The sequence below is a fragment of the Pezoporus occidentalis genome, unplaced genomic scaffold (genome assembly GCF_034315485.1).
Source record: "Pezoporus occidentalis ecotype Australia unplaced genomic scaffold, CSIRO_AGI_Poc_V1 ctg4, whole genome shotgun sequence".
Taxonomy (NCBI): Eukaryota; Metazoa; Chordata; class Aves; order Psittaciformes; family Psittacidae; genus Pezoporus; species Pezoporus occidentalis.
The window spans coordinates 8832386-8853485 of record NW_026915724.1 but is presented as its reverse complement, the minus strand read 5'-3'; the positions used below and the strand labels follow the sequence as shown (position 1 = coordinate 8853485).

The window sequence follows — 21100 nt, the reverse complement described above, 5'->3', positions numbered from 1 at the left end:
ACTTAAACACCATTTAAAATAGCATGTAGCAACACCATCCTTGGACAGATGCAATAATATTTTTATTACTTTTTCTGAAACTGATTAAAATACAGCCATAAGCTATATATTTGTGCTGGGGTATAATTAGAAGTGGTAAGTCTAAACACAAACCCAGTATTCAAAAGAATTAAAGAAAACTGTCAAGTTACAGAGGAAAAAAATTCTACAGATTCCAATTAATTGGCATTTATTGTGATCAGCTATGTCTAAGCTCTTCTCTAAGCTATGTGGTTCACCATTTCCTAATGTCTTAGATGAAACAAGTTCTGGATGCATTGACCACAATAACTTCCAGCGAACAAAATAAGCTTGAACAATGTCCATATTTAGCTTTTAAACACAGCATAAAATCCTGACAGGATTTGAAATTTGGTTTATTTTAGTTTAATACTCACTCTTCTTGAAGTACTTGTGAGGGTAAGAGAGCCAGTAGCTGGTAGCTAGCACCACAAATTCACACCTTTGCAGTGTATCATCTTATGAAAACTTAAGAACAGCTGTAGGCAATTTCTACTTTTACATATATTGTACCTATACTTCCATGTGGTAAATACAGTATTAAGGCTTGCATGTAGGCAGCTGTAGTAAATGAACAATTAGTACAAATGAAAATTCCACATGTGACAGTAAGAGTTTGAAGAAACTTAACATTTACAAACTTGTAAATGTTTTATTACTAACTATACAGGCTTGATTGAAATTTAATAGTGAGCTGCCAGAATCTCTTTCTGCCTTTCCTTCGAACAGGTCTCTTTAAAAAAAAAAACAAAACAAAAACAAAACAACAACAAAAAACAAACGACAACCAAGAAAAAAAGAAAATCCTATTGCAAAGACATGTCATCCCTAAACAGCCAGATGTTTACCTTAAAAGGGGTGTGTGTATATCTGTAGTATGTATAAATGTAACGTCCATGAGAAATACAGGTACCATGACTTAGACAGTTCTATTAGAAGTGAGAAACACTTGGGATAGAAATCTGATTTCCATACACATGGTCTTTCTGCTACTCAAACATTCAGTGTAATAAGATCTCATTAATTCAGAATCAGATGATTTGCAGGGCTTTTTAGAGAACCCATGCACTAGTAAATCTGAGATCATGCAGTATACAAGCAGATACTCAATAAATGAACAGGGAAGATAAGTTTTCTGACATTCTTGTTCTTTCATTACTTGGCAATTCACAGTAAACATGAAGACAAAATCAACCATCTACATCTTGTTTCATGAGAAATACTTCAAATTTGACAGTCTCCAAAGCATAATGTGACCCACAACCATAAAGAAAAGCTTTTAGGGTGAAAGTTAGTGATACACAGCATCAGGCTACCAGGTAAATTACCTGTATCATATGTAAATCTACATGCAATCTGCACGGTGAAATGATATCAAATGAAGTATTATATACATAATAGGGAAGAGATTACTGTTAGATTATTATTAGTTATCCTAACCTTGGTAAAAAAAACAACTTCGACAAATAATTCCCTTTATGCACTTTCTAATCTGATTTCTAGGGATATTCTCCATTAAGAGAGGAATTTAGCACATTAAGTGCAAAAGAAGATTATAGCGATTCAGTTCTCTATAACAGACACTTTCTGCATTTTTCCAAGTTCCTTTACATAGTTATTTCTTAATTGCATCTGATGGCAGTTCTAGGTTTTACTTTCCTGATTCCCATCTGACTTCTCAAAGCTGATTTGAGCTATTTTACTTCAGAGCTTTGAGTTATTGTTCTATATATTACAGCCACAGTTGTCTACATACATTTGTTTTATCTATCTCACTTTTTTGTTTTATACTAGTTCAGACCTGTTTGTTGGAGGGGTGTTGTGTTTTGGTCTTTTTTTAGTCTGTTTTTCATCTTTCCTTTAAACAAATAAAATTATGCACACTGGGCCACATTCTACTTTCTTTGTGCCCTCTTGTAAGTCTACTAAAACCACCATAGTTGGACATGCATAAAATAGCCTATCGCTCTGGCCATGTATTTTAATGTATTTGACAAGGTATCTCTACACTCTGAACAGACAGTGAATTAGGAAAGGGACAGAAGTTATTACAAAGGTGGCTATAACAGGAACCGATTTATTCCTTCAACTCGAGAATAACTATATAAGCTTTCCCACTTTTTACTGTTAAGTATGTACTTATGTAGTCTTCTCAAAACCCTATGTGCAGCGGTTAATTTTAATGCCATGATCCTACAGTAACTGTTTACAAGAGATGCAGGGTCCACTTAAATATTAACAGTTTTAATATATCCTATGAGAAGGCCCCATACTGTATAACTATGATCACATAACTTTTTAAAAAGTTATATATTTTAAAAAATTTACCCCCCCCACCTAATTCTATTCATTTCTGCTAATTCATCCTTCGAAGATGAGACAGGAACAGGTGAACACTGATACTGAAGTAGACAAAAAACACTTTAACAAACCAATCTAAATAAAAGTAAAACTGAAATTGCAGTAATAGTTACCAGTTCTGTTCAATATTAGGCTTTTATAACTTGCTTACAATTAGAACTTTTCACATTTGATGTCTGGTGGACAACAGGTCATTTAAAATGCATTAGTAACTGCAATCTACTGAGTTTCACATAAAGGGTCCCGATATTCCTTGAAAAATTAAAAATAAAATATAGGCAGCTGTGTAAGTGATTATATTGACAGTTGATTTTTCACATTCAAATTACAAGTTCATACAATTTAAAAAATATAAATTTACTTTAAATCTATATGTGATTTTTTTATTAGCAGGAAAAAACCACAACCCTCTACTAAGAAGATCTTCAGATAAATGAAAAAAAAAATCCCTTACACTTCAGAAACTTAAACATTTTACTTTTGATCAATATAAAAAGTTACTTTGTTCTAATATATGAATTATTTTTAAATAGTTTTTTAAGGCTACCTAAATGTTTGGTAATTGGTGAAAGATGCTTAGCAGTTCAGTGGATAGACACTGCACTTTTCTTTCAAAAGCAATGTAAGCTAAATCCTCACTGGTAGCAGGTATTTGGAGAGTATCTCCTTGAAAACAAGTGCTCTCTCACTTTGGTGGTGGTGGCTACTAGCTCCTTTTAAATCTACACTGATTTGAGAATGGTCTAATTGCTCTAACATATTTCACATTTTCCAGAGTATCTCCCTTTTGTAAACAGATAAACTTGTTCAATAACCCTCTCAAAAGGTACTTTCTGACAAAAAAATGGTTTTAAATATGTGAGAGATTCTAGATACAAAAGTTAAACTTATGCTTTAGACTCTGAAGTAAAACATCTCTTTTAACAAAATAACCATGAACAGTTACAAACAGTGGTTTATTTAGAACATGAGCAGTGCCCTCTTTAACCCTTAATTTTAAAACACTTGCACTACACTGAAAGGAGGAGACTTAAGGGCACCATTTTGACTGACTAGCTGCGGAGATGGACAACCATTAGAAATGCCTGCACTTTGTATCCAGTGCCTTTTGGAATGACACAAACTTTTAAAAAGCTTCTTAATTTAATCTCAAAGTTCTATACTGGGAAACTCATTTTTCAGGATAATTACTAAATGAAAAGTACACACCAAGAGACACACTTGAACTAAGCATTCAAGAAAAGATGAATGCATGTCAGTTTAGATTTCTGTGTTTGCTGTACTGTTACAGAATACCATACTTATTAACTTTAAAGCATTATTGAATAGGATTGGTAAGTATCTAAAAGGGATTTTAATACATTTATAACTCCCCAGTTTACCTACAAAAAGTAGGGTAACTTTGGCAGCAACAGCTTATTTGCTTCCCCAGATGTTTAGATTTTAAAAAATCTTGAAAAAATAATACTGAACAATGTATAGAATCAAAGCAACATATAATACAGATAATTATCTTAACTCTTACAAGAAACTTTGAAAGTTACTTTTGATTTTATTAAACACCACATCATCCCTGCAAGAATAATTCAGTTTTCTACAAAAAAGAGAGTAAGTTTGTAAAAAACAATCCTAAACAACATTTACCTTCTGCTATCATTATCCCCATCTGGATTATACCTTAAAATTAAACCCAGCTCAGGAGAGTATCAAATTGTGTGAGAACACCCTTTCCTCTTTTTCCCCCCTATGTCCTGAATTTTATACTATGGTTGGATACCCTGAATTTACTTTGTAATGCATAACTGTAAGTCAAGAAAGATACTCCACAATGTGTGCTTCTGCCTTTTTTCAGGATTACAATATTAATGATTTAGAAGCTCTTAATTAAGCAAAAATGTAGTAGCACATTAAACACTTCATACTGATGATCACAGACACAGTATTTGAGGAGTTCTTAAATACTGCTCTCAGTACCATTAAGTAGTTTATGAATAAAGTTAGTTCTGCACATCTACTAGTACTTATCTACCCTGGTACATCAAAAACACCGACACATGGTGTGCTGCTATTAATTTATCAAATTTCTATGCATTTCAGCATAATGTTACTTCAGTCAATAAAAAGAAGAGAACACCGTATGAAATATTTGGAAAGGAACTTTGAAGTATGAATTCTTTAAAACTATAAAAGAGATCTCTAAATCATAAAAAACAGCTTTGAAAAAAATGTTCAATTTCATTCCTTCATACAAACTGATTAATCTGTCTTCCTTAATGAGACTTTTTTCTAGCCTAAGAGTAGCTAGTGTGATTTAATTTTCACAACTGTGAGTCACTGGAAAACTTTGAAATTTCTTCCAAAATCTCTAACCACAAGACTATGCCAGTCAACAACTACTACATAACAGCTTCTTTGGTCACACTTGCAGAAAATGTACAGACAATTTGCAAACACATGCTATTTAATACAGAGAGCTATCACAATTGATACTCAACTTTCACAAGTTCAAAAAAAAAAACTATTTGCTGAAACTGCCTCCCTACAAGTTCAGTACTCCATCTTCCCTCTTGAGAACCACATACCTGTATTCAATTTTTAATCTAGAATTGAATACAAAGACTACAAAAACAAGGCACATGTAAAAGAAACACTGTAATTCCGCATAAAGATATCAGATTGCCATGTTAAGAGGTGATACAAGTTTCTTAAATAGAACATTTCAATAAAAATTAAAATACATAGGGAAAAGCAAAGCATTTCACATCATTACAGTCAAACATTTATAAGTTAAAAATTAAGCAAAAAAACTGTATCAGCCAGAACCCATGCTAAAATCATGCATGCACACACACATGCACACATATACATGAAACTAGACCACACTTAGGATGATTTTTCTTTTTTAAAACAAAGCCAGAGGCAACTCTTCCAAGTGATGTTATAATTACACAGCTAAGGTGTACTTGTAAAAAGCCCCTACTCTGGCCAATTAAAACCTACAGTTATTTTCACAATTTTCCAAACCTTTTGGGACTGTTCAGAAAGTTTAAGCATAGAACAAGTTCCACAATACTTTTCAACAAACTCAGGTGTCCCCAACAAAACTTAACTTATTCAAAGTAAAAATAACGTACTTCACAACTTCTGCAAAATGCCTATGAAGCTGCCCTATGCACACAGGTTTCCTCCCTGTGAGTTCATAGCCAGCAGAACAGCACTAGGTTTTAATATTAAACAACCTGAGACCATTTCATTTCTGCAACACCCATTCCAAAAAAAAACGCTCTCCAAAACGCAGCATTTTAATTGACACACCAAGAGAACTCCCCTGAAGACCTGCGACACACAAAAGAATTGCTTTCATCCAAACGAGTCTGTACGTTTTCCCCTATTATCTTGCCTTAATTTATCAAACCAGGGCCGATTTGACACCTTTCCATTACAAAAATACACAACGAACCATCCCTCTGCTAGAGGCATCATCTCTGCAGAGGTGATGATAACCCTAGGAAAAGAGAACCTGTCTCTTTAAAATGCCCTGCTATGTCCCTGATCCCACGTGGAACCAACATCAGCAGCACTTTCGCATTAACTTCAATGTGAGGCGAGATGAGGCATCATTATTTTGCATAATTAAAACGAGGAGACTGCAGAACACATTCTTTGTAGGAGACAAACAGGTGAACTAAACGTGCCAGGGAAATCAGCAACCACCCGCAGAAGAGGTGCCCTGTGCCTGAGCCCTCTCTGCTTTCCCTATGGAGCATTACCTCAACCCCACACTACTCTGAAGAATTCAGTTTAAAGAGAGGAGGGAGCCACCAGGAAAACTGGAAATTCAAAGGCAACGAAAATGCACTTTATAAACCGGAAAGGTTTACTCTTTGCCTCACACATCCTAATTAGATCAGGAAAGTGACACTACAAAGGCATTACATTCCGGCCCGGGGAGGGACGCAAAAAAAAAGGAAAAAAAAAAAAAGGAAAAAAAAAAGGGGGGGGGATGGTGATGAAAGAAAGAAAGAAACAAACAAAAAGAAAATAGAGGAAAAGAAAGGGGCCCCCACCTCCCCAAGACCCCCAAACATACAAAAAAGCATCTTAAAAGGAAGTTATAAAACAGTACATATAGCATTTATCTTATCTAGAATCACTCCACATTACCCCCAAGTTATGCACTTTCTGCACTACCATCTCCCCCTACCTCTCTCTCCTGAAAGGGATTTTCACGTTTTCTCATTGTCGGTGGCGAGTTATAAGAGGCTTTTGCCTTCCCAAAGAATTCATCAACAAAAAAAAAAAATAATAAATATTAACTCTTTGCTCCCTGAAACCTTAAAACGGTCTCGGGAAGACACGGGTTTTATTCTATTACCTTGAGGAAGAAAAGGGGGAGCAGCCCCGATTTTTAGGTATTTTTTGGCATTTTTTTTCTGATTTTTATTTTGTTATATGCCTCAGTTCTCCCTCCATTTTGGTTGTTTATGATACTGACAACAAGCTGTCCCTGCTCTCTCTCTCTCTCTCTCTCTCTCCGGATCTCTCCTGCTTTCAGTTAGCAAACCCCCCTCCCCAATGCAACACGACTCAGCACTTACTTGGATCCACACTTTTCTCTAAACACACATCGATGGGGAAGGGAAAAGCTTCTGGGCCACTCGGAGGGGGAGAGCAGGCAAATTCGTTTCTTTATTACGAAAAAAAAAACTTTTGTCCAAAAAACGACGGGAAAGGGGAACCGAGTGCCCCAAAGTCACTCCGGATCCCCCCAAAGACGCAGCCGCCAGGTCCGGGGGACACCCCACGGGTAGCCGGGTCCACGGGGAAAATTTCTGTGCGAAATTCGGCCGGTTTGATGCGGGGGGCGAATTTATATTAATTTTTTCCCTCATTTTTCGGCACCGCGGTCTCTAATGTCTTCCGCTCCCTCTCGCCGCTCTAGCCGCTGTCATTGCATTCACAGCACAGGCTCCGGAGAGGCGAGGAGGGGAGGGGGCGGCCGCGCAGCTCCTGCTCCTGCCCCACTGCCGCAGCCGCGGCCCCAGCCCCGGCCCGCCGCGGGGGTCGGCGGCGGGCACCCCGCGCCCTCCTGCCGTCCCCCGGGCAGACCGCTGCCTCGCCCGCTCGCTCGCGAACCAACATAGCGCCGCGGGGAGGGAGGGAGGGGAGGAGTGGAGGAAACTCCTGAGAGAGGGCTTTTTTTTTTTTTTTTTTCTGAAAATCATCTCTTTTTCCCTCCGAGGGAGGGGAAGGGGGGGCACCGCTCGCCACAGCTCTCCACCCCAGCTCTTCCCCTCCGGGGAAGTCCGACGCGGGGCGGTGGGGGGCTGCGGGAGATGGGGGGGGGGGGGAGAGAGAGAGAGAGGGATGGAAGGCAGGGATGGTTAACACAAACTTTTCCTCACTGCTCCTCTCTCCTCTCCCCCCTCCTTCTCCTCCTCCCCTTTCATAATTTAAATAACCCTGATATTTCCCTGCTAAACCCCGGCGCCTGCCCCCCAAACCCGCAGCAGACTCACCGCGGGAGCCTCAGCATCCCCTCTGCGCCCCGTTTCCACCCTTTACAGTGTTCTCCGATTTTTCTGTAATTTTTTTCCCATATTTCGGGCTGGACGCGGCGGGCCTGGAAATTGTTTGCTTTCCCGTCTTTCCAGCAGCCATTGTAGTGTATGCGCTGCGGTGCAGCCCAGCCTGCCGCACACGCCGCGCCCACACCGCCCGCCGCCCACACGCACCGCGGGTTGGACACCTCCCCCAGTCAGTCAGGGCCGCAGCCGCGCCCCGCAGCCGGCGCCTCCGGCCCGCGCCGCCAGCCCCGTTGGTGGAAGGAGGCGCCGCTCAAGGCCGGGGCGGGCCCGCCGCCTCCGCTATTGGCGGACAGTCGCTGCCAGTCAGCGCCGCCGGGGCGTGGGCGGTGGCGGCGCTGGGCCGGGGGGAGCAGCGAGGCCGGGAGCGGGGTAGGCTGCGCCCGTACTTAAGCGGGCTGCCCGAGCCGCTGACGTCTTTCGAATTGGAGACGGGCTGTCCCCCTCCCGTCCCGGGCTCCCGCGGACACGGCCGGGGACCGAGGTGAGTGCCGCCACAGCCGACTCGCGCTGCCTGCCCGTCCGCCTTCCTATCATGCCTGCGACTGGGCGCCGCTTCACCTTCCCTGTCAGGAGAAGGGGGAGGCTCGCTCGCCTTCTCGCCTGGGCCCGGCGGCGGGGCCCGGGCACCGCTTGCTGGCGGCAGGTGGTGCTGAGAGGAGGCTGCGCGCGCGCCTCTGCCGTTGGGGCACCGGTGGCCGTGGGGCAACGGTCGATCCCCGCGGAAAACGGGCAGAGGGGCCCGGGGCCGGGCTGGGGTGTGAGGGGTCGGACCACCGGGCTCCTCCAGACACTCCCCCGTTGGCGAGGCAGGGGCTGGGTGGTGGGCGCCGGCTGTAGCTGGTCCCGGTGGCGGCGTACCCGCACCTGACATGCTTCCCAGCCCTCGTCTGGAGGCTGATCTGCGGGCTTAGCGGTGCCTAGCTTCCGGAGCCACCGGCTGCCCCCTCCCGCTCCCCGCTCTAGCAGCGATAAAAACGGTAAGGTTTTTATACGGCCTTTGCTCCGGGGTTTAAGGTTTAACGAGTTGGGCTATGTTGCAGCGTAATTAGTAATTTTGTATGTATATATACGTTTAGAAAAACTCAAACACTTTTCAATGGGAGGGAGCCTACAGAAAAATATCCTGATGGTTTATGAACTGAAAAAGCCCTAGGGCTAAAGAGTGCTAGCAACAAATTCATTTCTCTGTGGTACAGTTTACAACTGTTAATGTGTTAAAGCGTAATTAAGAACTGTGGCATAGACAAGCCTTTGGTTGTGGTTGAGTTCAGACCTGCAGTCTGCAAGCAGGAAGGGAAGCCTGTGCATGGGTACGGACTGGAGGAGAAGGCTTGCTTCCTGCCCAACTGCTCATTCAATCACACTGCAGCGTTTCAGCGTGACCTGCCTGCCCTTCTAGCTGGTAATGTTTCAAACCCCGAGGTACTTCTGGGCGGAGGAGGGAGGAACACGCACTGGAGTGGTGAGACGTTGGTAGAACTAAGTATGTGTAAGCTTTTGCCTACTTCAACCTAAGCAGCTTCATGAGAACCTGAACTGCCTGTTCACTAAGTAGCTATTTAATGTATTGTGTGCATTGTGCCTTAAACTGGGCATGGTTGCAGACTGGTAGTATAATCAAGTTGAAAATGTTAATTGCAGCTTGTATAATGAGCACTGATGATGGTACATCTTATGACTCACAAATAGCCTTTCAGAGAGTAAGACTGAAGTCAGTCTGGTACCGCACACCTTGAGGCACGTCTGCTTAGGTGGTACTTGCACCTCTAATGCTCGAGTTACAAGGCAGACACAAACCAATCTCTACAAACATTGTGTCTGTCCTGCTGACTTAGATAAGCCACTGTGATATGCTGCCTTTGTTTTCTACTAATCCTCCTTTCCCTTTAAGTCTTCCTGATGCAGTTCTTTAAAAGGCCCATTTGTAGAAAATGAGCATGTAGAATTAAAAAAAAAAATCCAATACTTCAAGCACCAGGAAAGTATATTTGTAGAAGGTGCAAAATCTAAGGGTTAGTCACCTGGAATACCTTACTCTTACTGAAAGAAGAACCTTCATCTTGAGACCAAGCCATTAGGCCTTAGCTGACATAACTTTGCTATTTTGGAAGAGTATGACCGCACACACTTAACAGAAACCTGTCTGCAAGTAAGGACCTGCCCTCCTGATAGGGTATGATATACAGTAAGTTAAAACTCTAGTATGTAGGCAGCCTTGCATCTGTTTTTGTAAGTTGCTTATAAGCAGGGACATCCCTAATGGCAAAATATGATAACAGTTTGAATGAAGAACCAAGCACGTAGCTCACAGGTATTAGCAGTTAATAATACTAAGCTCAAAGGTAAACAGCTGTAAGAATCCTGATTGATACTAGCCCATAGACTATAGTTGTAGCCCTAACCCAAGTGCACAACAGGGTAAGAAAACCACAAGTTATGTAACTTGCTGAATTGTATGAATGTATCCTTTAGGTAAAATTGTATCAAGATGAAAAGTAGATTTAAAAGAACCCCTAAGATTTACTGTTCTTTGGACATGTGTATGGAGGTTTGAACCCCCATGTGCTCCTGGTGCCAATAAAGGCTTGTGCTTTACTTTACAGTGTGTACTGTGGAGTGATTTCTTTGAATCAAGTTGGCAATCCAGGCAGGAGACTGTCCATTCTGCTGTGAGACCTTCTGGGGCCAGGGACCCTCAGGGTGCCCCTGGAGCATTCTCCAGAGAGACTTTCTGGTTTCCATTGGATCATCACAGGAACGGACAAGACCCTGAGACAGGTACACAACTTCAAAGCACTACATTACTTTGAAGGAAACTCTTAGTTTGTGGTTTAGGGCTACCCATAAGTCATATGCTGGGTATTGCAGCACTGACCTGCTAGCGGTACATAGGTGCTTGGGGTTAGAGTCCCCATTGTTGTTTGTGTGGATTGCAGGTTAAAGTCCTGCCCGGATTCCAGGCTATAGTCCTGATTTGGCATGTATGTAGATATAGGCTGGAATTTGTGCAGTCCTCGCTACTGTTATCAGCTTCCTAATTTATTATGTATGGATATGTTTTATGCCTTTGAATTTGGTACCCTGTATCTGTTGAATAATGTCTGTCTCATAGTAAATGCTACTCTGTCTAGTCTGTCTTTAAGACGTGACTAAATGTATGTTGAAGAATCCATAGAGGATGTTGCTGTAGAATTGGTAGGATTATCACTTTGTGTTTAGTGTTCACCCATTTTTGTGTTATCTGTAATCAGTGTGCATTTTTGGGGAAATTTAATATGAGGGAAGGGCAACCTGGTTATGAAATCCAATTAGAAATAGTTCAGCATTTGCTGGAACAAGAACTATCTATTCAACTATAACTGCATGGTACGGAATGAGTGAATGCATGTGAAAGACATACAGTTAGGTACAAAGTGAGTGTGGAGTTCAGTCTGCGGTTCTGTTTTCCCATAAGGGAAATAGAGATGAACAAAGCGAAAGTAACATGGAGTGAGTGCACAAGTAACACAATCATCATTGGAACGAGATATTGTCACAAAGCAAGTGCAAATGGGAAACCAGGAAAGTCAGCATTTTATACTAAAAATCCCCTGGGATGTATCTGAACATACAGGAAGAAAATCGGGCATCCCCTAGGAGGAAGCAAGAGCAAAAAGACCTTGATAAAATATTGTAACCAGTGGTGGCCATTGCATAAATTGGAAGGGGGAGAAAAATGGCCAGAAAATAGATCCTTAACTGTGGTATGATGTTATAGTTAATGCTTTTCTTATGAAGGTGGCATGAAGTCATGTATGCAGATACATTTTTCACACTGAGACCATCCGGAGTGGCAGAAAGACTGTGGGATAAACATTGCACCCGATAAACATTGCACCAAATTCTGTTTGTATTAACACTAGAAAAAAGAAATAAAAAGCAAGAAGTTGAAGTGGTGCTGCTCATCATGCATCCTATAGAAGGACAGAGGTGCTTGAAATACAAGGAGGAGGGGCCTGAGGAAATGCTAGAAGGTTTACTTAGTCCCAGGGAAACTGCAGAAGTATTAACTCCTCCCCCTTCCCCAGAGCATGGGAGGGGAAGGCAACAAAACTCCCTGTCACCATCCTTTTCACAGCTAAGTGGAGAACTCAGGCCAAGTTGTGAGCTTGATTGGCTCTGCCCGTATTGAAAGATAAAGGTGTGATGCAAGCCCCTCTTAGGGAAGCTGAGGGACTCATGAGGCTAAAGGTTAATTTCTCTATGGGAGACTTAAGAAGTTGGAAAGCAATAGCAAAAAGTTATAGAGAAGATCCCACAGGCATGGCAAAGAAATTTACAATCTTCAGTAAAGCCCTAGACCTGGATTGGGCTGATACTGATTCAAGGTTAGACGCCCTGCAACTGAGACAATAATGAAAGGAGGAAGTCAGGTTGAACAATCACCTATGCAACCATTGCAGTCTTGGGAAATAAATTATCAGGGAGATAGAAAAACTTGAGATGCATAGGAAGAGTCCTTTTCAGGTCATAACACGAGGGCTCCTAGTAATAGGGTAAGGGCTAATCAGTGTGGTTTTTGTAAACACGAAAGGCAGTGTCCCAAATTGAGAAGGGAGGAGGGGGACCTCCCATACCTTGCTGAATTAGAATAGGGGGAACTGGAGGATCAAACTCCAGACAATCCCGTGGTTGTAATGAAGCTGGGGAAAGAAGACGCAAATGTAGAAATTGTAGTGCACACCAGAGCTACGTTTTCCATGTTAAATCAACAGTTAGCTTTGCTTGATAGTGAATCTTTAAACATGATTGGGGCAAAAGGCCAGCGACAGAAGGAACCATACATGCAACCTCTCTGATACAAAATGGGTAAAATGGTAGGAATGCACATATTTTTATATATGCCGAATACCCTAAAATCATTATTAGGAAAGGATCTGTTTAAAAAACGTTGGAAGCAGAGATCAAGTTTAAAAATGATGAAATACAAATGAAAACTAAAGATGATCAGTTAATGGAAGTATTAAGTTTAGCTCTAATCCAGCCACAGGTAACAAAGCAGATCCCCTTGGATGTCTTGGATCAAGTCTGTCCAGGAGTGTGGGCTGACAGGACACCAGTTGAGGCAAAGCATGCCAAACTGATCCAGGTAAGACTGAAGTCTGGGACCCAACTGGTAAGAATCAAACAAAACCCCCTCAAACTAGAAGATAGGAAAGGAATTAAACCTGTGATAGATTTTTTTTTTTTTTTTTTTCTCCTCAAATTTGGCCTTTTAGTAGAATGTGAATCCAAATACAACATCCTCATTTTGCCAATCTGGAAACTGGATGGGAAAAGCTATCCATTACTACAAGACCTAAGAGCTGTTAATAAAATAGTAGAAGACCTTCATCCCATAGTGACCAACCCTTATACTTTGTTAACAAAGAGAATCTTGTTTGGTTTACTGTTTTAGACTTAAAAGATGCTTTCTTCTGCCTGCCCTTGGATCCAGAAAGCCAAAGGTTATTTGCTTTTGAATGGGAAAATCTTGAGTCAGGTTGGAAATCCCAACTCACCTGGACCGTGTTACCCCAGGGTTTCAAAAATAGCCCAACATTATCTGGAAACCAACTGTCAAATTACCTTGAGGACTGGATGGCACCCACTGTGGAAGGAGTTTTGCTCCAATATGTAGATGAGCTGTTGATAGCCACCAAAACCTTAAACAGCTGTAGGGAATGGGATAGTAAGCCTGTTAAATTTTCTCGAACTTAAAGGATATAAGATACTCAGAAAGAGGCACAAATAACGAATCAAGAAGTCACCTACCTGGTCTATGAGGTCTCAGGGGGCAGTGGAAATTAGGACAAGAATGCAAAGAAACAAATTACCAAACTCCTCAGCCCAGGACATCTAAGGAACTTTGGATGTTTCTCAGGATGACAGGTTGGTGTCGACTCTGGATCTATAATTATGGTATATTAGTAAAACCCCTATACCAGTTGCTGCAAACAGAAACGAGGGAATTACAGTGGACTGGGGAAACAAAACAAGCACTTAATGAATTGAAGGAATTCATGAGGGCCCCAGCCCTCAGACTCCCAGATGTCACCAAACCATTTTGGTTATTTTCACATGAGAGACAAGGCATAGCCGTAGGGCCTAGCTCAAAATATAGAACCCTATAAAAGAGCTGTAGCTTACTTCTCAAAGCAGCTAGATGAAGTAAGCAAAGGATGGCCTGGACGCTCATGGGCAGCAGCAGCTGTTCTAAAACATCTGGGAAGCTTGAAAATTCACTATGGGAAAAAAAGATGACTGTCCTGATACCACATACATATCTGCGGCACTGGCTGTCTCCCTCTCGGTTCCTTAAGTACCAAGCAACATTGGTAGACCAAGATGATGTAGACATAGTCACTACTAATACTGTCAACCCAGCCTCTTTTCTCAGCAGTGCCACAGCAATCGGGGAGCCAGTAACTCATGACTACTTAGAAACCATTGAAGCTGCTTACTCAAGCTAGCCTGATTTAAAAGAGCAACACTTGCTGGAAATAGAAACCTGGTTCACTAATGGAAGCAGCTTTATTAAAAATGGAGTTTGGAAAGCAGGATATGCTGTAACCACTACTCAGAGAGCTATTGAAGCCTGAGCCCTCCCAGCAGAAACATCGGTGCAAAAAGCCAAAATGCTCTAAAAAGAGCACTAGAATTAGCCAACAGAAGAGACATTAATATTTGGACAGACTCAAAATATGTGTCTGGAGTAGCGCATGCCCATGGGGCTGTGTGGAAAGAGCACGGGCTTTTGATGTCTCACAGAAAACAAATTGAGTACTCTGCGGAAATATTGAGGCTTCTTGAAGCTATAAAGTTACAGAAGTGAGTGGCAGTGATGCACTGCAGAGGACACCAAGGGGTGACATGGATGAGGATAATGGGAACCGACTGGTGGATCTAGAGGCAAAGAGCGGCAGAAGAAGTAGTAAACCTACTGGTCATAATACTAACTGTAAAGATAGGAAGTGTTACTTCTGAAATTTCTTATTCAAAAGAAGATTTAAAACTAGCTTAGGATTTAAAGGCACAACTTACAAATAAAATTTATGTTCTTCCTGAAGGACAAATAGTAGTGCCAGAACAAATATTATGGAAAATAGTTCAAGAAGAACATAAGACACACTGGGGAGCAGCTGCCCTATATAATAGTTTAAAGAGACAAGTAGTGGGATGTAACCTGTACACCACAGTAGCACAAATAACAAAACAGTGCAAACTCTGCCTCTAATAATCTCCAGATACTAATAAACCCAGTTTAGGGACAATTGGGAAGGGCAGTGTCCCTGGAAAACAATGCCATATTGATTTCTCTGAACTACCCAGAAAAGGGGGGTACAGGTACCTTTTAGTACTAACAGATACCTTCTCTGGCTGGCCAGAAGCCTTTTCAACCTGGAGCTACAAGGCTTGAGAATTGACCAAGGTGCTCCTTAATGAAATAACCCCCAGATTTGGAGTACCAGCGACCATATTTTCAGATAGAGGTACTTGGTTTTGTGCACAAGTTCTACAGCAGATCAGTCAGATAGTACAAATTGATTGGCAGTTACAATTAGTTAGCTAATTTAAACTGCAGTCAAGCATTACCTCTAGCCTTGTTGCGGATAAGGGTTAGACTGGCATTAAAAGAGAAACTAAGCCCTTTTGAAATGCTTTATGTATGACTGTATACTGTACAGTATCAAGGGGAAGACTTATATCAGGCTGATATCTCAACCATAAAATTGGAATGTAAATCTTTTATTAACCAAAGCCTTGTAGGATGGGAAGCCTGGATTCAGTCTAGAATACCCTGTACTAGACACAGAATGGACTTGATGGGATGGTTCGGATCAGGAATGGGAGTCTTAAACTCTGTTGATCAAGAAGCTTTAGTAAATAAATTAAGTACAGTCACCTCGGAGCTAGGAAATCCGGAAATTTCACTCAGATCATCTCACCTGACCATTGCCCAAACACAGCAGTTGGCAAGTGATCTTACAACAGTGTTAGCAGAACACACTGCCCAGGACCTATATCACATTATTAATTTTATAGGGAATTTGCAAGGAAATCTGTCTCTAGCTTTAGACTGGATTCAGTCACAACTCTGGTTACAATCTGTTGCAGTGGCTATTATTAGGGAAGGAGAAACAGGACTTTTGTGACAAGAAGTATGAACAATTATTGTTAGAAATAGTACTGATTTTGAGAAAACATCAAGCATGGTGGGAAATGGTAAATTTCACGTATAACCCATTTCAGAGGGAAATTACTGCTTTTGTATTGACAACTGAACATGACAAAGTATTAGACATATTTCCTGTGTTTGTCTCTAGAGACCATACACCAAGCCATTGTAGTCAGACCGATGGGACACAGTGTATGGGCAAAATTTAAGACCCAGAATTGACAAACTATAAGCATAGAGGCTTGTACTCAGAGAGAACAGTTAGGGTTCATCTGTGAAAGTGCTATAACTGAAAATGAAGATCTCTGCCTCTGTACTGAAGACAGCACTTGCATTTTCAAAATTATCCCTGTCATTCATTCAAGCTCCCAAGTATATTCCATTGAAAAGGGATGTTCTTGCATAAGAACTGCGTGTGAGAATATAACAATTGATAGCTGTATTGAAGAAACAAGTGCTACCAACTTTTCTGTATGAAATTTCACCAAAATCATTGGATGTGATTTTAATTACACCATCCCTGTAGCAACTAATCAACTAATACAGATAACTCTGTTATACCACGATATATCTCTCCTACAAATTGGAATGAAATAGAAATTTCATTCTTTTCAAAGAAAATGTTATATCACCCAGACCTTGAGAAGATGATACATAAGGTCAGTGAAACTTCCCAGTGAGCAATGTGGACTGTTAAGCACAATGTAGAAGAAATTAAAGAAATCATCATCAACATCAAGACAACTGGAGAACACCACTGGTGGAAAATTTTCTTGGGAGGGACAAAATGGCAATCTCCTATGGCAATTCAACTTCTGAATTTTCTGGTCCACCCCGTTCTTATGCTAATACTGACTATAGCCTTATTAACTATTGTTAATTTGTAGATATGGTGGAATGTTCGTACGGTAGCTCAGCAAGTGTACATACTATGGACTGCACAAAAGAATTTGCACAATTTTGAAGAAAAGGGGGGATTGAGACCAAGCCATTAGGCCTTATTTGACATAACAGCTATTTAAGCAGAGTATGACCACACATGTTCAACACAAGCCCGTCTGCAAGTAAGGACCTGTTCTCTTGGTATAGAATGATATACAGTGAATTAGAACTCTGGTACGTAGGCAGCCTTGCGTCTGTTTTTGTAAGTTGCTTATAAGCAGGGACATCCCTAATGGCAAAATACAGTAACAATTTGAATGAAGAACCAAGCACGTAGCTCACAGTTATTAGCAGTTAATCACTCATACTGTGTTCAAACATAAACAGCTGTAAGAATCCTGATTAATACTAGCACAATAGAATGAGAAAACCACAAGTTATGTAACTTAACCAAATTCTATGAATGTATCCTTTAGGTAAAATTACATCAAGATGAAAGGTATAAAAGAACTCCTAAGATTTACTCTTTTTTGGACCTGTGTATGGAGGTTTGAACCCCCATGTGCTCCTGGTGCCAATAAAGGCTTGTGCTTTACAGTGTGTACTGTGGAGTGATTTCTTTGAATCAATCTAAAACTTTGTTTTCTGTCTATGAGCTAGTAAGAGCAGTATTTGCCTTTTTTTTTGATTTTTTTTTTTTTTGTTTTGGTCTTTTTTGTTTGCTAGTATCAAGCAAAACTGGCTTTTTACTGCAGATTTGCAGTTACCAGTCTCTTATGTGAACAGAAACAGGTTTAAGTTAGAATTAGCAGTAATGTTTTTAGGAAAGCCCCAATAAGACCAAGCAAGGATGTTCTTCAGCAGTTTCCTTGATCAGCTGTACTTTAATTTGCTGCAAAGACAGTCATCTGGCCAACGTTATTTTTTGTTAGATTTCGTGTTTGTTTAGAACAAATACCTGCATGGCCATATGTGTGCCTGAGGCAATGTATGGGAAGTTGTAAAGGGAATGAGGGTCTGCTGTTCATATTGATGTCATCATCTTGGATCAGTTTAGGTTCTTGGCACTGAACTCTGTTTCAAGCTTACAGTTCCTAGAGTCAGTATTAAACTACTGAACTGGTGAAAAATATGATTCAAGCTGTCATACGCAGTGTAAGTGGGTCTGGTCCCTCCTTGCAGTGGAACCATTTCTTCTTCTGTTAAGTAAGATCTGACACAGCAGCACAGGAGGTGGTTGGGCACTTGTTACGCCTGGGAGAGCTCAGTGGAGATACAGATGTGATCTAGCAAAGGAGTAGCCACAAATCTTGACAAGTTTACTTGTACGTTGCTCCCACACACTGTTTAAGTGTCTCCAGTGTGTTGGCTGTGAGCAGGTTCTGTGGAGTTACTTCTACTAGACAAGGTCACTCCCTCAATGATACGAGAGGCTGGTGTAAGAGTCACTGCCATGGCTCTATTTTCTGCAGGAGTTTGTTAGGGAATAAGCACTCTTAGTGACAGGCTAAACTTGCTTGAGTTGTCTTGCTGCTAGTGCTTTTGAAGTAGTATTTTGCAAAAGAAGTGTGGTGGGGGTGGTTTGTTATCTTTTTTTTAAGACAGCCAAACTGTATGTTATTGGAGGGCCTTTATTACATGCTGAAACCCAGACTTAATCCTGATTTACTATTGAAAGTGGATACTTAACCTGTTACTCTTCTGTTTCTAGCCAAGGTACAAGTGTCTGTCCAGAATGTCCAGGCATGCACAACTTAGAGACCATGATGTAAATCCATGTATAGTGGTAAGATGATCAAATTTGGATTTCTGTTTGTATGTTTTAAAGTTAAATAATACAATTTCTAGAGGATTTTTTTTTATGGGTAGCCCTCTCACATTGGCATTTTGCATTAAAAGTTTCTTAAAGAGTCTGAAGTTGGGAAAATCATACATTATAGTAAGTGTGAAATAACAAGTAATTCCTCATAAATAGGAATAATACAGCTGATAACAGTCTTTTCAATTTTTTGTCCTTAAAACCAGAGCCGGAAATCCTGGTTAGACAAGCTTGGTTGATTTTTAGAAATGTTTTGTGGGTTATTCCAAGCATCTTTGTAAACAACTATTCTATGGACTCTATCCTTACTATTTAAAGAGCACTAATGTCTGTTATCTTCAAATGAAGTCATTGCTTGGACTTACTGATTATTCTTTGTGGTAGATGTTCCTCTGCTCTCTTTGATAGTATTTCATCTGAGAAGCTGCCTCCTGTCTTTGTTCTGGGACTTGTTAGAATTGTTAGACTTTGAGTACATTAACTTCCGTCAGCCCTGAACTATGTTTTCCCTAATAAAGGAAACAGATGCCTCTAATAAATGCATGGATGACAACAACTATAATAAGGATAAGTGTACTGCTTATTTCTTGAAGTACAGAAACTGCAGAAAATTCTGGGTAAGCACAGTAGATTTTCTGAATTTTACTCTTTGCCTTGCTTTAAGTACATTACTTCTGACACACTGCTTTCTGAACTCTGCAGACTTAAGTGCTGACTGCTGCTGTTTTTATGGTAACTTGCAGTTACCTAGGTAGTCTCAGTACGTATTGCTGAAAGAGTTAAGCAGGTGCACATCAAAGTACTTGGTTCTCTTAAATTTACCCTCTTGCATTATGAGTCTTTTTGCAGTACCTGATAATGTTTCCCTCTGAATTTGCGTCAGATGTTTCTAGTAATAAGTTTTGTTTTAAATGGATGTAATGGAAAAAAAACTGAAGTAAGTTCCCATTTTTCCATTGTTTTGGGTTATGTTTACTTGAACCTAAGATAAAGCTTAGGAAGAGTTCATTCTTATTTGATGGTGTCCTTATTTCCTTCTCTCTTGTGGAAGAGAAGCATCATGAGGAACTATGTGCAGTTAAACTGTTCTCTATTTTCGCATGCCATAGTAGTAAAGAGTTGTCTAGCTTAGCCTTGCACAAACTATAAAAAGAGTATTTACAGATGTTAGTTGACATAGTGAAGTTACAGTATTCCCATTACACTATTTTCAGAAGCAGCAAGGTAAACTATCTGATTTCTTCAATTAAGTACTAGCACATTTAGTTATCAGCTAATCAGAGTATCAGGCTCTTGATATATAAAGAGTACTTCTATTAAAGGATCTTATTCAGAGCTCCAAGGCAGAGATTTCTGAGAAATCGGTGTTCTCATGGTCATTTTCTATTTTCAGCATGCCGTTATGATGCAAAGGAGAAGAAATGGAGTGAAACCAGAGATGCCTTCAGCAGAAGAGAGAAAGAAAATGTTGGAATCGATGGGGAAGCCCTACTAACTAGAAACTTGGGTTGCTTGACTTGTTTCCACCATACATATGAAGATTTACCGGCAGCAAGTTTATCTTTCATGAACTGGAGTTTACAGTTGCCATATCTTGGATTAAAATAAGCTTCTAAATTTGGAAATGTGTGAGCTTTCTAGGATAAAACTTCTTGGTTTTATTCATACTCCCTGTCTTGGGAACTTGGCCTCTCACTGGAAGACACAGTATTGACACAAATTATGTCTAGGTACTTTGGAAGTAGAAACTAACTTGCTCTGAAATGCTAAATATAAAATTAACGGGACTCACAGAAAATCTGTTTGAAAGGAGAGAACTGGTGAGTGTTGCTGTGTAGTTCTAACAATGGAGCAGGTTAAGAGACTGGTATGTGCAACGTGTTGCTGGTATCCAGCTATTCCGCCTACTAATGTGTATTTACTGTGTGTGATCTTACCGCTGTTTTCACAAGTTGTATTCTGTGTTCCCAGTTTAATAAGACCATTCATGAACTAAAATCCCAAATCCAACAAGCTTGTCATTAAGTCTGCCACTGCAGTCATCAGTGAGAGCAGAAGCTTGCAATAAATCAGGTTTGCTTGTTACAAGGTTAGAGAGATTGATGAAAATAGAACTGAACTCCTTGGGTCTGAACTGAATAGTATCATCTCTGAATAGTAAATAGATACTTCACTGGTGGACACGTGGGAGGG

The 21100-nt window shown here is 40.7% G+C and overlaps 2 protein-coding genes across 12 annotated transcripts in view; one reads left to right on the top strand and one right to left on the bottom strand.

Annotated features, from left to right (window-relative positions):
• Positions 1-8175, bottom strand: part of PLAG1 (PLAG1 zinc finger) — a 51202-nt gene extending 43027 nt beyond the window's left edge. For 8 of the 10 annotated variants that reach the window (XM_062633357.1, XM_062633368.1, XM_062633364.1 and 5 more), the window contains exon 1: positions 7941-8175. The gene's annotated coding sequence lies outside the window, so the exon portion shown is untranslated. Of the gene's footprint in view, positions 1-7019; positions 7920-7940 lie in introns of those variants that run through there. The other 2 variants (XM_062633363.1, XM_062633358.1) reach the window with 2 other exon arrangements.
• Positions 8176-8347: 172 nt separating this feature from the next.
• Positions 8348-20532, top strand: CHCHD7 (coiled-coil-helix-coiled-coil-helix domain containing 7). 2 transcript variants are annotated; one of them, XM_062633370.1, is made up of 6 exons: positions 8348-8490; positions 10613-10787; positions 13447-13919; positions 18800-18874; positions 19426-19524; positions 20301-20532. In XM_062633370.1, exons 4-6 carry the CDS (start codon positions 18824-18826, stop codon positions 20400-20402), a joined length of 252 nt encoding a protein of 83 aa, XP_062489354.1. In that variant the 5' UTR covers positions 8348-8490; positions 10613-10787; positions 13447-13919; positions 18800-18823; the 3' UTR covers positions 20403-20532. The 2 variants fall into 2 exon arrangements, with proteins under 2 accessions (XP_062489354.1, XP_062489353.1); XM_062633369.1 differs by lacking the exon at positions 13447-13919 and having other exon boundaries at positions 8350-8490.
• Positions 20533-21100: the final 568 nt, after the last annotated feature.